Consider the following 14,509-nt stretch of genomic DNA (forward strand, 5'->3'; position numbering starts at 1 on the left):
CACATGAATTTTCTTTGCCTCTGGTCTAGTGATTGGTAAAAGTCCACAGCTGACTTTTGCGTTTGTCACCCTCTGACAGGCTATGCCAATTTCCTGAGTGGGCTGCACTACTGGAAGTTTGACCCTGTGGCGCTGAAAGTGCTAGAAGGCTACCCCCGCAGCATTGGCATGGATTTCTTTGGCTGTTCTGTCTAAATAAGTTCATACACATACATCTGCTAAACATGTGAAGAGCATTGGGTGTAGTTTTCAGCCCAATTCTCCATACAGAACATTCTGGCTATTCTGGATATATACCTATACACTGATTTATTTCATAAAGATGACTCAGAACCCACATAAATACATCAAAGTCTTGCCAAAGTCTCTGTTCACTGCAAACACATAATTTTTTTAAACAATGACTTTGCATTTAAGAATACGTTTATACATTTACTGTGAGTGTAGGCTCGCAGTAACAGTTACTCAGTATGTGTTTACTTTTGCATGACCAGGAATGATTTTGTCATTTTGAGATAAGAAAACACATCTGGAGATAGCTTATTAAAACTCATAAAGCTTCTCCCCCAGTCTTTGGACCCCAAACCCACCATTAAAGAGTAACTCTTCTCTAGATCTCAGAGAAGTAGTACTGCTGCCCTAACCTTTGTGGGTCAAAAGGTTCAAGTCTGTGGTGATGCCACAAGTACTGTGTTAAGTGCTGGACTGTAATGGTTGCGTACTTAGCCTCAAGAAGTTGGCAGAGCAGGCACGATTACAAGTGTTTTTTTTGGCTTAAACCTGACCACATGTTAACTATAGTTTTGTTGAAACATACAGAAGGTTAAATGAATCCCCTGCATAATAACGTACTATGTAACATATCTGTGGTTTGCAGAAACGTACAATGCCAACAAATATTCTGGTGAATGAATTGGAGTACAAGTACTCATTAATGTACACCTTGCTTACTAGCAAAATTGAGACACGTATTAAGACTTTGGTTTGCTCAAACGAACTAGGCCAAATGATATGTTTGACCACGTCTAAATACAAACATGGTTATATTTGATCTGAATGACCACACCTGAAGGTGGGCCAAAAAGCCTGCCACCTCCTGGCAGCATCTAGGGTTGAATTCTGAGCGCTGAGATCACTATATTTCCTAGAAATACTCTGGTTGTTGGCACATGTCTGCTTGTGTGTCTGTGTTAACCTAGTGAAGACCAACATGTTCTTTGAAAATGAAATCAGTTACGATCACTACATATTAATTTAGCAAAGCACAATCAAAGGTGTATTTAAACAACTCTAAAGCCTCCACACCCACAAGTTACAAATAGAAAAAGAGACATTGTGATTTAACAGGCAGCTTGTTGCAGGTATTTACTTTAGCCTGGATGACTGCACACAGCACCACTGAGGTCCTGTCCTCCGTGGGGTTCACACACCCTCCAACTCTGAAACCAGATGATTCCTCTGTGTGCTTACTAGTGGCTGACATTAGCAAGAACACACAACATGTAGTAACATCAGCATGACAACTTCCGAAATTGCAGGGGTTGAATTTCTCCTTTTTGTTGGAGGCAAACCCTGTCCCCACACCTCCAGCCCCTGCACCAAACTAACACATCCCGGACCAGCCTCTCCACTGCACACACGCAGACCAAACTGATATCAACCGTCCATCAAACACATAGGGCCCTATTTAGATGGTCTAAAGCAGAAGGTGGAGGGCGCATAATCCATGTCGCAAGTGTCATTGCTATTTAGATGCAGGCGCAGTTGTCATTTTCACACCCTGCGCCCTCGTCGTCTAACTAGCAAATGAACTTGCGCTTCTCTGGGTGTGTTGTCTAAAAATGAGGGGTGGTCAGGCGCAATCATGGCGTGTTGCTAGTTAGATGACGTAAAAAGCAAATGCGCCAGTGACCAACAAAAACCTGGTCTAAAGTCAACGCACGGCGCAGTATTTCGCTGTTAAACAAGTTAGTAATATACGTCTCCAGGCGGGTGCACAACGCGCGTGCACTCTGCTCAGACACACACGGAGCAGCCACACACATGCAAGAGATAACAAACAAAAATATGATTACAATGTGAACGGTTATTATTGTGCACATTAAAATATTTATCAGAAACATGTCTTAATGGTCAGTCATTAATCAGAATGATCTAATCGCAGTAATAATGATCATCATAATTTGTAATAATAACAAATGAAATTGTGAAATTATCTGACCAATCAATCATTTTTTTGATTGAAAACCAAAGCCCACACATTGCATTTATTTTAACATGTTATACTAGGCTACATTATATAGGCTACATTATATTACACTGCCTGGCCAAAAAAAAAGTCACCACCAAAAAAAAAGGTCATACACTCTAATATTTCGTTGGACCGCCTTTAGCTTTGATTACGGCACGCATTCGCTGTGGCATTGTTTCGATAAGCTTCTGCAATGTCACAAGATTTATTTCCATCCAGTGTTGCATTAATTTTTCACCAAGATCTTGCATTGATGATGGTAGAGTCTGACCGCTGCGCAAAGCCTTCTCCAGCACATCCCAAAGATTCTCAATGGGGTTAAGGTCTGGACTCTGTGGTGGCCAATCCATGTGTGAAAATGATGTCTCATGCTCCCTGAACCAGTCTTTCACAATTTGAGCCCGATGAATCCTGCCATTGTCATCTTGGAATATGCCCGTGCCATCAGGGAAGAAAAAATCCATTGATGGAATAACCTGGTCATTCAGTATATTCAGGTAGTCAGCTGACCTCATTCTTTGAGCACATACTGTTGCTGAACCTAGACCTGACCAACTGCAGCAACCCCAGATCATAACACTGCCCCCACAGGCTTGTACAGTAGGCACTAGGCATGATGGGTGCATCACTTCATCTGCCTCTCTTCTTACCCTGATGCACCCATCACTCTGGAACAGGGTAAATCTGGACTCATCAGACCACATGACCTTCTTCCATTGCTCCAGAGTCCAATCTTTATGCTCCCTAGCAAATTGAAGCCTTTTTTTCCGGTTAGCCTCACTGATTAGTGGTTTTCTTAAGGCTACACAGCTGTTCAGTCCCAATCCGTTGAGTTCCCTTCGCATTGTGTGTGTGGAAATGCTCTTACTTTCACTATTAAACATAGCCCTGAGTTCTACTGTTGTTTTTCTTCGATTTGATCTCACCAAACATTTAAGTGATCGCCGATCACGATCATTGAGGATTTTTTTCCGGCCACATTTCTTCCTCGAAGACGATGGGTCCCCACTATCCTTCCAGTTTTTAACAAAGCGTTGGACAGTTCTTAACCCAATTTTAGTAGTTTCTGCAATCTCCTTAGATGTTTTCTCTGCTTGATGCATGTCAATGATTTGACCCTTCTCAAACAGACTAACATCTTTTCCACGACCACGGGATGTGTCTTTCGACATGGTTGTTTAGGAAATGAGAAGCAACTCATTGCACCAGTTGGGGTTAAATAACTTGTTGCCAGCTGAAAGATAATCGCCCATGCAGTAATTATCCAATAGGAGGCTCGTACCTATTTGCTTAGTTAAATCCAGGTGGCAACTTTTTTTTTGGCCAGGCAGTGTATATTATTATATTGTTATCTGAGTGTAGAGAGGACACATACAAATAAGAGGCAGAACACAGCTCTAGGAAACATGTGAAAACAATTAACAAACGTGGGTGGGGGTCCTAGCTGCAGGATCAGCACCCTGGGGAGCTCCGTGGCAGTCCTGACAGCTGCGCTCTGTTATATGATGAAAACAGGTTTGAATAATATTCCACAGATATTTAGTAAGATCTTTCTTGTATTAGTGATCCCACGCCTGCTTTACCTCGGGGAGCTTGGGTGCCTGTCTGCTGTCCCCGTAGATTTGGTTCTGACGGACCTTCACCTCCCGCACGAGGAGATCCGTCTCCTCAGCTGTAAAACACTAACTCTTTCCAGTTGGTAGGTCCGCCATCGAACTAGCTCTCCGCCATGCGCCTCTTTTAAAGGGAATGAGAGGTGACACTCTGATTGGCTTATTGAATGATATGGCCAAAACACACCCATGACTAATTCACAGAGTAAGTCCAACCCTTTTAGACTCTCCGCCATGGCGCACAGTCTAAAAACGCGCTGTCTAACTAGCAAGTGACTGGGACACGCCCATGCGCCACATATAGCAAGCCATTTTAACATTTAATCACTAAGTCTGACTATCCGGAATTACCATTATAGATATCTATAACGTCATTTTGACTAGTAGTAATGTCATTGTGACTAGTATGAATTTTAATTTAAGATATCTGTAACGTCATTCTGACTAGTCAAAACTGAATTACAGATATCTATGACGTCATTCTGACTAGTCAAAACTACAGTTACAGATATCTGTAATTCAGTTTTGACTAGTAAGATTCAAACTATTTTTGCCATTCATGTGTATGGGGTTTGTCATTATAGATATCTACAATTACATTGTGACTATCTATAATTCCAGTTTGAGATATCTACAACGTCATTTTGACTAGTCATAATTCAGTTGCGGATATCTACAACGTCATTTTGACTAGTCATAATTCAGTTACAGATATCTACAAGGTCATTTTGACTAGTCATAATTCAGTTGTGGATATCTATAATGTCATTTTGACTAGTCATAATTCAGTTGTGGATATCTATAATGTCATTTTGACTAGTCATAATTCAGTTGTGGATATCTATAATGTCATTTTGACTAGTCATAATTCAGTTACAGATATCTACAACGTCATTTTGACTAGTCATAATTCAGTTACAGATATCTACGTCATTTTGACTAGTCATAATTCAAATTCAAGATATCTACAACGTCATTCTGACTATCTGAAACTCAATTCAAGATATCTAGAAAGGACCATGTAGATATGTTCAATTGATGATAATTAAAGATATCTTGAACTTGAATTATGACTAGTAAAAATTAAATTGTAGATATCTCAAACTGGAATTACAGATATCCACAATTCAGTTGCAGATATCCGCAATAACAATTGTAGATATCCGCAACTACAGTGGAGATATCTATAATGACAAACCCCATACACATGAATGGCAAAAATAGTTTGCATCTTACTAGTCAAAACTGAATTACAGATATCTGTAATTAGAGTTTTGACTAGGCAAAATCAAATCACAGATATCTTGAATATGAGTTTTGACTAGGCAAAATTATGTTGCAGATATTAGTAATGAATATCCAGTCTAGCGATTAAATGTTAAAATGGCTTGCCATAGCTGCACGCCTGGCGCTTCGCGTTTTAGACCATCTAAATAGGGCCCATGGTGTGACAGCAAACAATTGGACCCCTAAAATGTCAAAGTAATGAAGTGTTACTTGCATTAGTAACTGTTATGAATTTCACATTGTAATTCCTTTCAACACTCATTACTGGTGTGTTTCTAAGTAACATGATACTGCCCAGCACTGCTGAAAACTACCTACTGAAACATCAAGCCTCATAACTCCTACGAAGCAAGCATTATAGATAAAGTCTAAACTTAAAATGTCACCACTTTGTTCAGCTGTGTGGCAACATATTTGTAGAATAATTGTAAACAAAATCTGTAAACAAAAACTGTGCAGGTGTCCTGTCAGACATGCAGGATGGAGGCTTCATCCCCAGAGCACAATTTAACTGATGTAGCATCACATGCATGGCTAACCCTAATGTTACAACTGACAAACAATCCTCCAGCCCTTCAAAACACCCACTCCATCCACTCCATGCTAATACGGTCTCACTGTTCACATCTCTGTTTTTCAACAATTTAAATAATAAGACAGTTGAAGCCTTTTGCTCGCTGTTTTTGTGTTGCTATGTGCCCCGTGTTTCTGTACTCTAGGTGCCTGGTGTTTTTGTCGAAGCGCTCTGAACTCCTCAGTTGAAAAAACCTCAACTCGGTGCGAAAAAGTGGCCCACATCATCTCTGTATTTTTCCCATTGTCCACATGGATGATTTGAGAGGTGGGCCTTCTGTTTTTGGTCATGACAACAAGTTAGCAGTTGGTAAACAATGGAGAAGAAACTGTTGGTAGCGATTGCTGGATACCCAGAGCCTTACAACTTAATTTATTTTTGTTATGCTAGGCCCGACGAAAGACAGCAGGTTGTCAAACTGCCCCAGAGTCATCCTAAAATGTGACTGACAATGGCCATCATGGAGGCGAAGCTCCTGGACCAACTGGTGGTACTCCCCATGATCTCTGTTTCCCTGTGCCTAAGACACTATTTGCTGACAGCCTCTCACCCTCAACCAAAGCTACAGCAAGTACCCTCTGCCTGTCCATTTTAGGAACTAGATTCTAATTACTGTGAAATTAAGGAAGTAATTTTTAGCCAGCCAAAATAAATGGTAGACTGATTACACAGGAAGGGTATGGTAAGGACATGATGGGGTTGTTGCTTGGCAATAATGAAAAGGTACAACAAGTGTTCTTTTACTAGTTGCATTCAATTAAAAAAAAAGGCAGTGCGGTGCCCCTCACGTTTTGCAACCTGCAACACGCTCTCTGTGATTTTTGTGAGACTCAAAAAGTTTTGGATGAATCAACGTAAATGGATGCAAAAATGACAGGATGGGCAAATATATAAAGTGCCTTTAAGAGGAATTCATTTGCTATGTTCTGCTGGAAGATCACTTATGGCAGTACTATGCCCATGTGTGCCCAAACTCTGAAAGAAAAAACAGATAAAAGTTCCCAACAGGATGTTGGATCAACCAACCAGCTTGCTTAATTTACACTATTGAGGTTTTGAAGGTGTGTGCTGGCTCCTCTTAACGACACCCCTGTCTGCGTAGGTTTGCAAAGATGTCAACATATTTTTTGCAGAAGCATTATTCAGGCTCCAATTTTGTTCCTTAGTGCCACCTGGGCATTAACTTCAACCTTGGTTTACCATTTCATTGTTCCCACCCTTGACATTGTACACAGGAGAGCATAGCTGCAGATTTGAAGGCATACCTCTGCACTGCCTTACATATCTACGTATCTTTGCCTTTTTGGTATTTCCAAACTAGTTAATCTCATTTGTGCCTTGACTGCGTCCTCAGCTTCCTTTGGTTTTGGTCATGATATTCTCATGCCTCCTGTTGCCACCTCAACCACAGACCATTTAGCTCTGTAGTAATTATGCAAGCAAAAAAGAAAGGGACTTGCTGAATTTAAGAGGCAGATTAGGTATCAATAAGAAATCAGGAGAAGTCAGGAAATAACTCATTTTGCTGATGCAGGGCAGCACCGTAACAGTGTAATTATTTACAACAGCCTTCCAGTCAAGAATTTAGCGTGAAGATTGACGGATAGTTATCATTGCACTGACTGTGGTCAAGAGTTGTGTTGCTTTGGTTTCTTGTGCTATAGGTGAGCTGTTACAAACTCAGCAGGAGAATGATCCTTATTATCAGCCAGTATTGAAAACCAGCTTTGGGTCAAATTGGTCACGCTTATCTCCCTCAGTTCACTGCAGCATGTCCAGATTGAATGAAGCAGTGTGCTCATCTTTGAATATTTAAGGTGCTATTGAAAGTTCTAAACCAGTACCTCATACTTCACACATTTAAAAAGTCTATTCAGTGTATTCTTATTGTGCATGTCATAGGGCCATACAGTAGTCCTCATTATCTTTGGCTCAGCTTTGGTTCAGTTCTCTGATTACTGAGTCTTCATTAGAAATGCTCTGAGACTGTATCATTCTCAGATGATTAAAAACCGTATTATAGTTTACAGACAATGTATTATGGTCTGATATAAATCATGTGTTTCAGTCCTGATCAGAGAAATGAGACAGAGCTTCATTATGGTTTGACTTACTGTATGTATTTTTTATGGATACTACATTTGGTTATTTGTATTCAAGGCAGGGGCGGAAATCCCAGGGGGGACAGGGGGGACATGACCCCCTTCAGTAAAGCTGTCCCCCCTAGAATCATTTCAGACACAATTAATAATTTTTGAACAATGCAGTAGTATTTATTGAAAGCATAATGTAAACGGTGCTCATTATAATCGCGCAATAATGTGCTATTTAAATTCCTCCCATTCCTAGTAGTGATATATCCCACACTCTTTCCAACGGGCGGGGCTGCTTGGAAGCAGTAGCAGCGTGTGGTTGGAACCTGCTGCCCACATTGCGCATCGCAGGGTAAGATGTACACTCACACAGACACAGTTTAACTTACACATGTTACAACACATCCCATTTACTGTTACAACAAGCCCCAGGCCCAGGCTGATAATATAAACTGTCTACAACATTTCTCCTGCATTGTTCAAAAGCCTACTCAATTACGAGTGCTGCTAAGTTAAGAGCTAATGATTAAGCTCAGAGTTTAGTGATAGTCAGAGAGGACAGGAGAGAAAGAAGAGGGAGAGGACAGGACAAGAGCAGTCAGTGGCGGAGCAATGGGTACCTGTCTGTAGGCTCTCCACCTGTCAGTGAGACAAGAAAGACGTGCAGACGAGGAGCGGTCATTACGCGCGACTATTACGCACGGTTGTGACGGAGCGTAGCTAATGGGTACCTGTCTGTAGGCTCTCCTCCTGTCAGTGAGACAAACATCAAAGACATGCAGACGAGGAGCGGTCATTACGCGCGACTATTACGCACGGTTGTGAGGTGCACAGCGGCAGATCTCACAGCACACTGTTTATAAACCAGTTTACCAGTTTAATTGCAGGAAATGTTTAGTTGTTAAGCCATTTCTCATAATTATAGATATTCACTCTGCCTGTTGGAGAGATGGAGAGAAGATTAAAGCGTCAAATTGCGGTAAAAGATGCTGTATAAAAGACAGGCTACAACTTTTTTTCCTTGTCCCCCCCTGGAATTATTCTCTAAAATTTTACTGTTTATTGTCCCCCCCCAACTATGAAATGGGATTTTCGCCCCTGATTCAAGGTCTTATTGTTTGTAATCAGTGCAGGACACTGATTATTGCATTGACTTTTAAAATACACTGTGGTTTGTCTGCAGAAATAGCAGTTCAGTGTAGCTTGGACACTGTCACTTGTGACTTTAAACAGTGTCAACATGTCCTGACTTCAATGTTTTATGATATATTTTGATCTACTTTCAACATAATACTGATCTGTTTGCTTTTATATTATTTTTTTCAGTTAGAATATGTATTTGTTCTGTGAATAAATCTGTAAAGTTTTTTTGTTTACAATAAAACCAGAAAATAAAAATGTCAGCTTGTCTTTCCTATCTCTACAAGTAGCATATTATATGCTAGAAATTTTCATTCAGAGAAGGGGGTTTTCAAACTGAGGTGGCCTCCTCAGGTGCTGAGAAGACATTTGAGGTGTGAGGTGAAAGAGAGGCAAATGTCAACAGGAAGTTAGTTATTGGTGTTTAAGCCTTGTTTCAACCAAGCAGTCTGGTTGGGTTCACTTCAGTTCAACAGCAGAACTTTTCATTTCCGTCCTTTTTTTAAATTACCCCTCAGTTAAGGTACCTAGCACAGTGACCTGCTACTAAAAGCTGGAGCTAGAAACACTGCTGGCCATTGATTTGTCAAGAGAATTGTCAGTCTTACTCGCCAAAGATTTAATGCAAAGAAACCCTGAAATTTTTAAATATCCCAGTGATGGTAATGAAGACCACAAAACACTGCGGCTCCGTTCTGTGGACAATCAGTGAACACAAAACAGATCTAGGGATAAAGATTAACTCTGGCATTTTTCAACCTATTTTTCCATGTAAATTGGTCAAATAGACTGATTTGAACAACAATTTTTCAAATTATTGAGCGCAATGGGCTGTAATGGAAGCACATGGGGAAATTAAACACCATCACTGTATGTCCATTCAAAGTAGTTATTTTCACCAAAGAGCAGCTCAGATTGTTGTTGATGTCTTAAATGTCTCTTTACCTTTCACTTGATGCAGTTATTACATCGTTTAGCACAAGTGTCGTTCTTAAATATCACAAGATGTCACTTGTTGCAGGAACACAACAGTGGAAATGTGTGTGAGATCTGGATAGAGTATAGTAATCAGAGCAGATGACAGAAAATGTAGTTTAGTGTTATGTAAAAGATATTCCATGTCATGGATGATTGTTTACCTGATTTCAGTTATGTGGATGGGGCCTTTGAATTTGATTGCCATCTGTATTTATGTGAACCAGAGAAAATGGATGAAGAATGGACAAGGAGAGAGGGACCAGGCAGTGGAGGGTGAACCAACCTCTGTAGGACATGAAGCTGTGAGACTGTTGGAGTTCCTGTGGGTGCTGTGAAAAATGCTGATGTTGTAAAGAGCAGTTCATGTCTGCACATTTCTGACCTGTGCCGACAAATGAGGGGCTACACTTTGAGAAGCTGTCACAGACTATCTTTGTCAGATATGGACACACTGAACTTTTTGGCCAGTTGTGATCTTAACACTCCTGTCCAAACACAACACATGCAGACCTGCAGATCAGCATTGACCATTTAGAATGGGATGACTACTACCTGTCAAAGAGGAGAAGAAATCAAGAGCTTATTTTCCTAAAGAAAACTGCTGTTCCAAGAGTAGATTTACCTGCTGCAGGCCAGTGGAGGTAGGCTAATGCTGACATTCATAATAATGAAATAAGCCGTGTCAACAAGCTGACACTATCTATGCCACAGTGTGTGTGTGTGTGTTGTGGAAAAATAGAATTATGCTTTGGTATTATACGACCTATAATATATTTCTAACTAGTCCATATCCATTGAGTGCACAGTTGCCCACGTACAGTTTCACATGGTGTGTGTTTGGGATACAGGTCATAGGAAATTGCAGATTAACTGAACTCAACTGAACCCATTAAGAAGAGCAATGTATTCAGACAGAGTTTTTGTGAATTTGATATTACAATTGCTTTATTGAAAGTACAGTAGTACCATTGCCAATAGTGGGATAGTTAGTGGGCTAAAACTGTACATTAGTAGTTGAGGTAGCACATTGAAATGCAAATAGTTAAAGTGTTTATATGTTGTATTGACTTAAAAGTGGGGCGCACTGGTAGTTCACATGGGAAAGCTGCGGCTAGCCCTTGTTGCAGCAGTGTGGGTTGGAATCCAGCCTTCGTTCTTTGCTGCATGTCTTCCTTGCTCTCTCTCTCCCATCCTTCCTGTCATGCTTCACTGTCCTGGCAAATATAGGCAAAAAATATAAAAACAATATTGCTTCATTCGCATCCTCCCATTACCCTCTACCACTGTGCCAAATTTCACATTGATTGACCAAGTCAGTGAGGAGAAAAACGTGGAACAAACACACCCACATCACACCCACAGACAGACATTATATAGTAAGATATATTTTATGCCTACATTTTCCCTTCCTATACATCAAGGGAGATACTGACTGGCACCTAATGATGATGTCAATGTTAGTTATTGTATGTGCTTCTATACATGGTATTTTCTAATAAGATAATCATGTATTATTGTCATAGCGGGGAAATTTGTGGTGTTACAGAAGCAAAGGGGATAGTTTAATTACAAGAAACATCAGCAAGATGTAATGAATATGTCAACAGTAAAATAAAACTAGGGATGCACAATATATATCAGGCCGATAAATTATCGGCCGATAATGGGACATTTTTCTAATTATGCATTATTCTGAAATTACATTTATAGCCAATAAATAGCGCTGATAATATGAAGACAGACTGCTTCAACTGACAAAATAAGGGCAGCATCTATACACTCAACACAGTGGGTAGTGGCACGTGTACCTTTAAACTTAGTTTGCAAGTCGCCAATAAACACAGAGAAGAAGAGGAACAACAACACCGGCAGCACGCTGACATGTTGCAGTGTGGACATCTTCCACAGTTCCAGAGGAAGACAACAGGGTCTGATCTTCAACTGCCCGACACCAGTTACACAAGGCACTTAAGGACCGTCTCTAGAGTGTTAGCATGAGCTAACTAACAGCAGCGGCTTTCATCCAACACCAACCTTTTAAAAGGCTTGACTCTGTTGTTAAACTTATTAATAACCACTAGCCATGTGATGCTACAGTTAGCGATTATTTTGTTATCTCTCTGGCTGCGTGTGAGACACATAGTCTTATTTGTCTGAGTTGAGTGTTAATGTGTGAGGTGAATCAATAGCGCATTGCTATTCTGCTTGGTAGTTGTAGGCTAGTGATGGGACGGTGAGACTGCACCTGGATGTGTTTCTAACAATGCAACGTGACGATACAAAAATTTCATACAAAAGATGTTCATATGAATCAGCTGTCACGGTTTGTCTCTGTTAGTAGAGACACCACTCTACAGTCTAGTTTATACACTTTACTGATACACCAGATAATTACACAATAACACTGGGCTTCATAATTTCCCTCTAACCATTAACTATAAATTTAATATTGATTAGAAGTCATTTTACTTTCACATCCTTGTATTTATTATGTTCATCTGTAGTGTAGGGTTATGTGGGGCAGGGGTGTTGAGGGTAAGCCATTTCACAATACCCCAGAGAATCTTTCTTTTTCACAGCTTAATGTTGGCAGGTATAAAAGAGTCCAACTGGTCTTTGTTTTTCTTTGCAATAGTGATGTTGGTCTGATTTGATAAGGTAAGGGCTACGGAATATTAAATCAACCATATTTTCTCACTATATCTTAGCCTTTCTTACCCACAGGTGTACATGAACTACAAGTTATACACTTCTTTTTAATATATAAAAATGTGAAATTATTGGTTTGTATTCTATCGGTTACCAGATATGAGAAGGAGGTAGTTATTGGTAGCGGTTGAAAAAAACTCATATTGGTGCATCCCTAATAAAAATCTTCACTGCCTACTTTCCCCTCTTTTTCCTCATCCTCTCTTGATGTGTAGCCTATACTCCAACTTAAATAAATACGGGTGGCAAACAAATTCAAAGGCCTCATCCACATTACTGAAATCAGGTAAGATTATCCATGACATTGAATATCTTTTAAATAACACTCAACTATGTTTTCTGTAAAGTATTCTGATTACTATGCTCTCTCCACATCTCATGCATGTTTCCACTGTTCCTGGCACTGTTCCTGCAACAAGTGACATCTGGTGACATTTTGTTATATTTCAGAACAAGACTTTTGCTTAAGGAGGCAATAACAAACAGACCGGATTAAGTGAAAGGTTAGGAGACACTTCAGACACTTATAATAATAATCTGAGCCTGTCTGCAGTAAAAATAAGCACTATTAATGCACATAAAGTGATGGTGTTCAGTTGCTCCGTGTGCTTCCATTGCAGCTAGTCCTGTGGCCCAAAATCAGTCTGAAACAATTTTCTTCATCTCCATAAATCCTTTGAAAGCAGACTCATTTATTTGCTGCATGCGTGGTGTGGATACCGAGGGATAAATGTGCTGTCTGCATTTTGAGCAGCAGGAACTCTCCCTGAGGGTCTACAGGCCTACACATGTTCACACAGAATTGCATTGCATTTATTATATGTAAACTTTGTCACCCTGGCAGCACTGTCAAACAAGCTCCGACCCCCCCAGACAAACTATCAGAGTATCTTTGTATTTGTTAGCATGCTGGTCATGAGTCACTCATTTATAATCAGTGTTACTTCGTTCCTAAACAGCGAAACCAGATGATACCCCTGATCAAAGTATGAGATTAAGTGATTTATAACCTAGGTGGTGCTGCTGCTTGCATACAATCAAAGTCTTCATCGTTCTTCTATGCAGTTATAATAATCCTGTCACACAGAGACAAAGGAGGAAGTGCTTCGCAAACCAGGATTCATAACAATATTAAGCAGAGAACTTAAACAATGCAAACAACAATGAATAAAATGTTAACAACAACATTAAAAGCATGGGGCCTTCATTTCTGTGGTCCACATCTTTGGTACATAAAAACAGGAGCCTTAAGATTTATTGTAGGAAACATTGGGAATGTCTAAGATAAAGGCAGTGGAAAATCTGAGCTGGAACATAAAGATGAAAGGAATCCTCAGAGTTATGATATATGAAGGTGCTTGGTTAGGTAGGGCTTTTTTTTTTAGAAGTGGGAGAACTTTTTTAAAAAAAAATCACTTCTACAAGGTAAAGGTTGCCATTGCAGGGATAGTGAGGTGTTGTGATTTCCTTTTTTTGTCAAAATCCTGGTTGCAGCATTCTAAAGCAACAGCTGTTTTAACGTAATTGTTTTGGTAATTCACTAAAGAGAACACTGGAATAATCTAGGTGACATGTAATAAAAGCATGTATCAGCATTTCAGCAGCCATCAAAGTTAAAAAAAAGTGTTTTTGTAAAATTCAGTCTGAAACAAGTCTTAGATCTGGAACCTATGTCTTAATCTGTTTAACCATGACTGAAATTCTGCTGCTGCTGGCAACTCAAGTCTGCCTAACTGCAAGAAACAAGGTACTTTGGATTAGCATTTGTGTTACTGCCAGTACAGGGATGGACTAAACAAGGAATGAGCTCTGGAGCACCTGTGCTTAGCTGGTGGCTCAGGGCTGTAACGCTCCCGGAAGCTCG

General features: G+C 40.1%; 2 protein-coding genes across 2 annotated transcripts in view; one reads left to right on the top strand and one right to left on the bottom strand.

Moving 5' to 3' along the window:
• Window positions 1-9,216, top strand: part of LOC117269505 (stromelysin-3-like) — a 47,666-nt gene extending 38,450 nt beyond the window's left edge. The window contains exon 8 of the mRNA XM_033646531.2: window positions 80-9,216. Within this exon, the coding sequence (XP_033502422.1) occupies window positions 80-195 (116 nt within the window). The 3' untranslated portion in view covers window positions 196-9,216. The remainder of the gene's footprint in view (window positions 1-79) is intronic.
• LOC117269506 (SWI/SNF-related matrix-associated actin-dependent regulator of chromatin subfamily B member 1-like) overlaps window positions 1-14,509 on the bottom strand; it is a 41,716-nt gene that overhangs the window by 72 nt on the left and 27,135 nt on the right. The window lies entirely within an intron of this gene.

This window comes from Epinephelus lanceolatus, chromosome 19, assembly GCF_041903045.1.
Source record: "Epinephelus lanceolatus isolate andai-2023 chromosome 19, ASM4190304v1, whole genome shotgun sequence".
NCBI classification, from domain to species: domain Eukaryota; kingdom Metazoa; phylum Chordata; class Actinopteri; order Perciformes; family Serranidae; genus Epinephelus; species Epinephelus lanceolatus.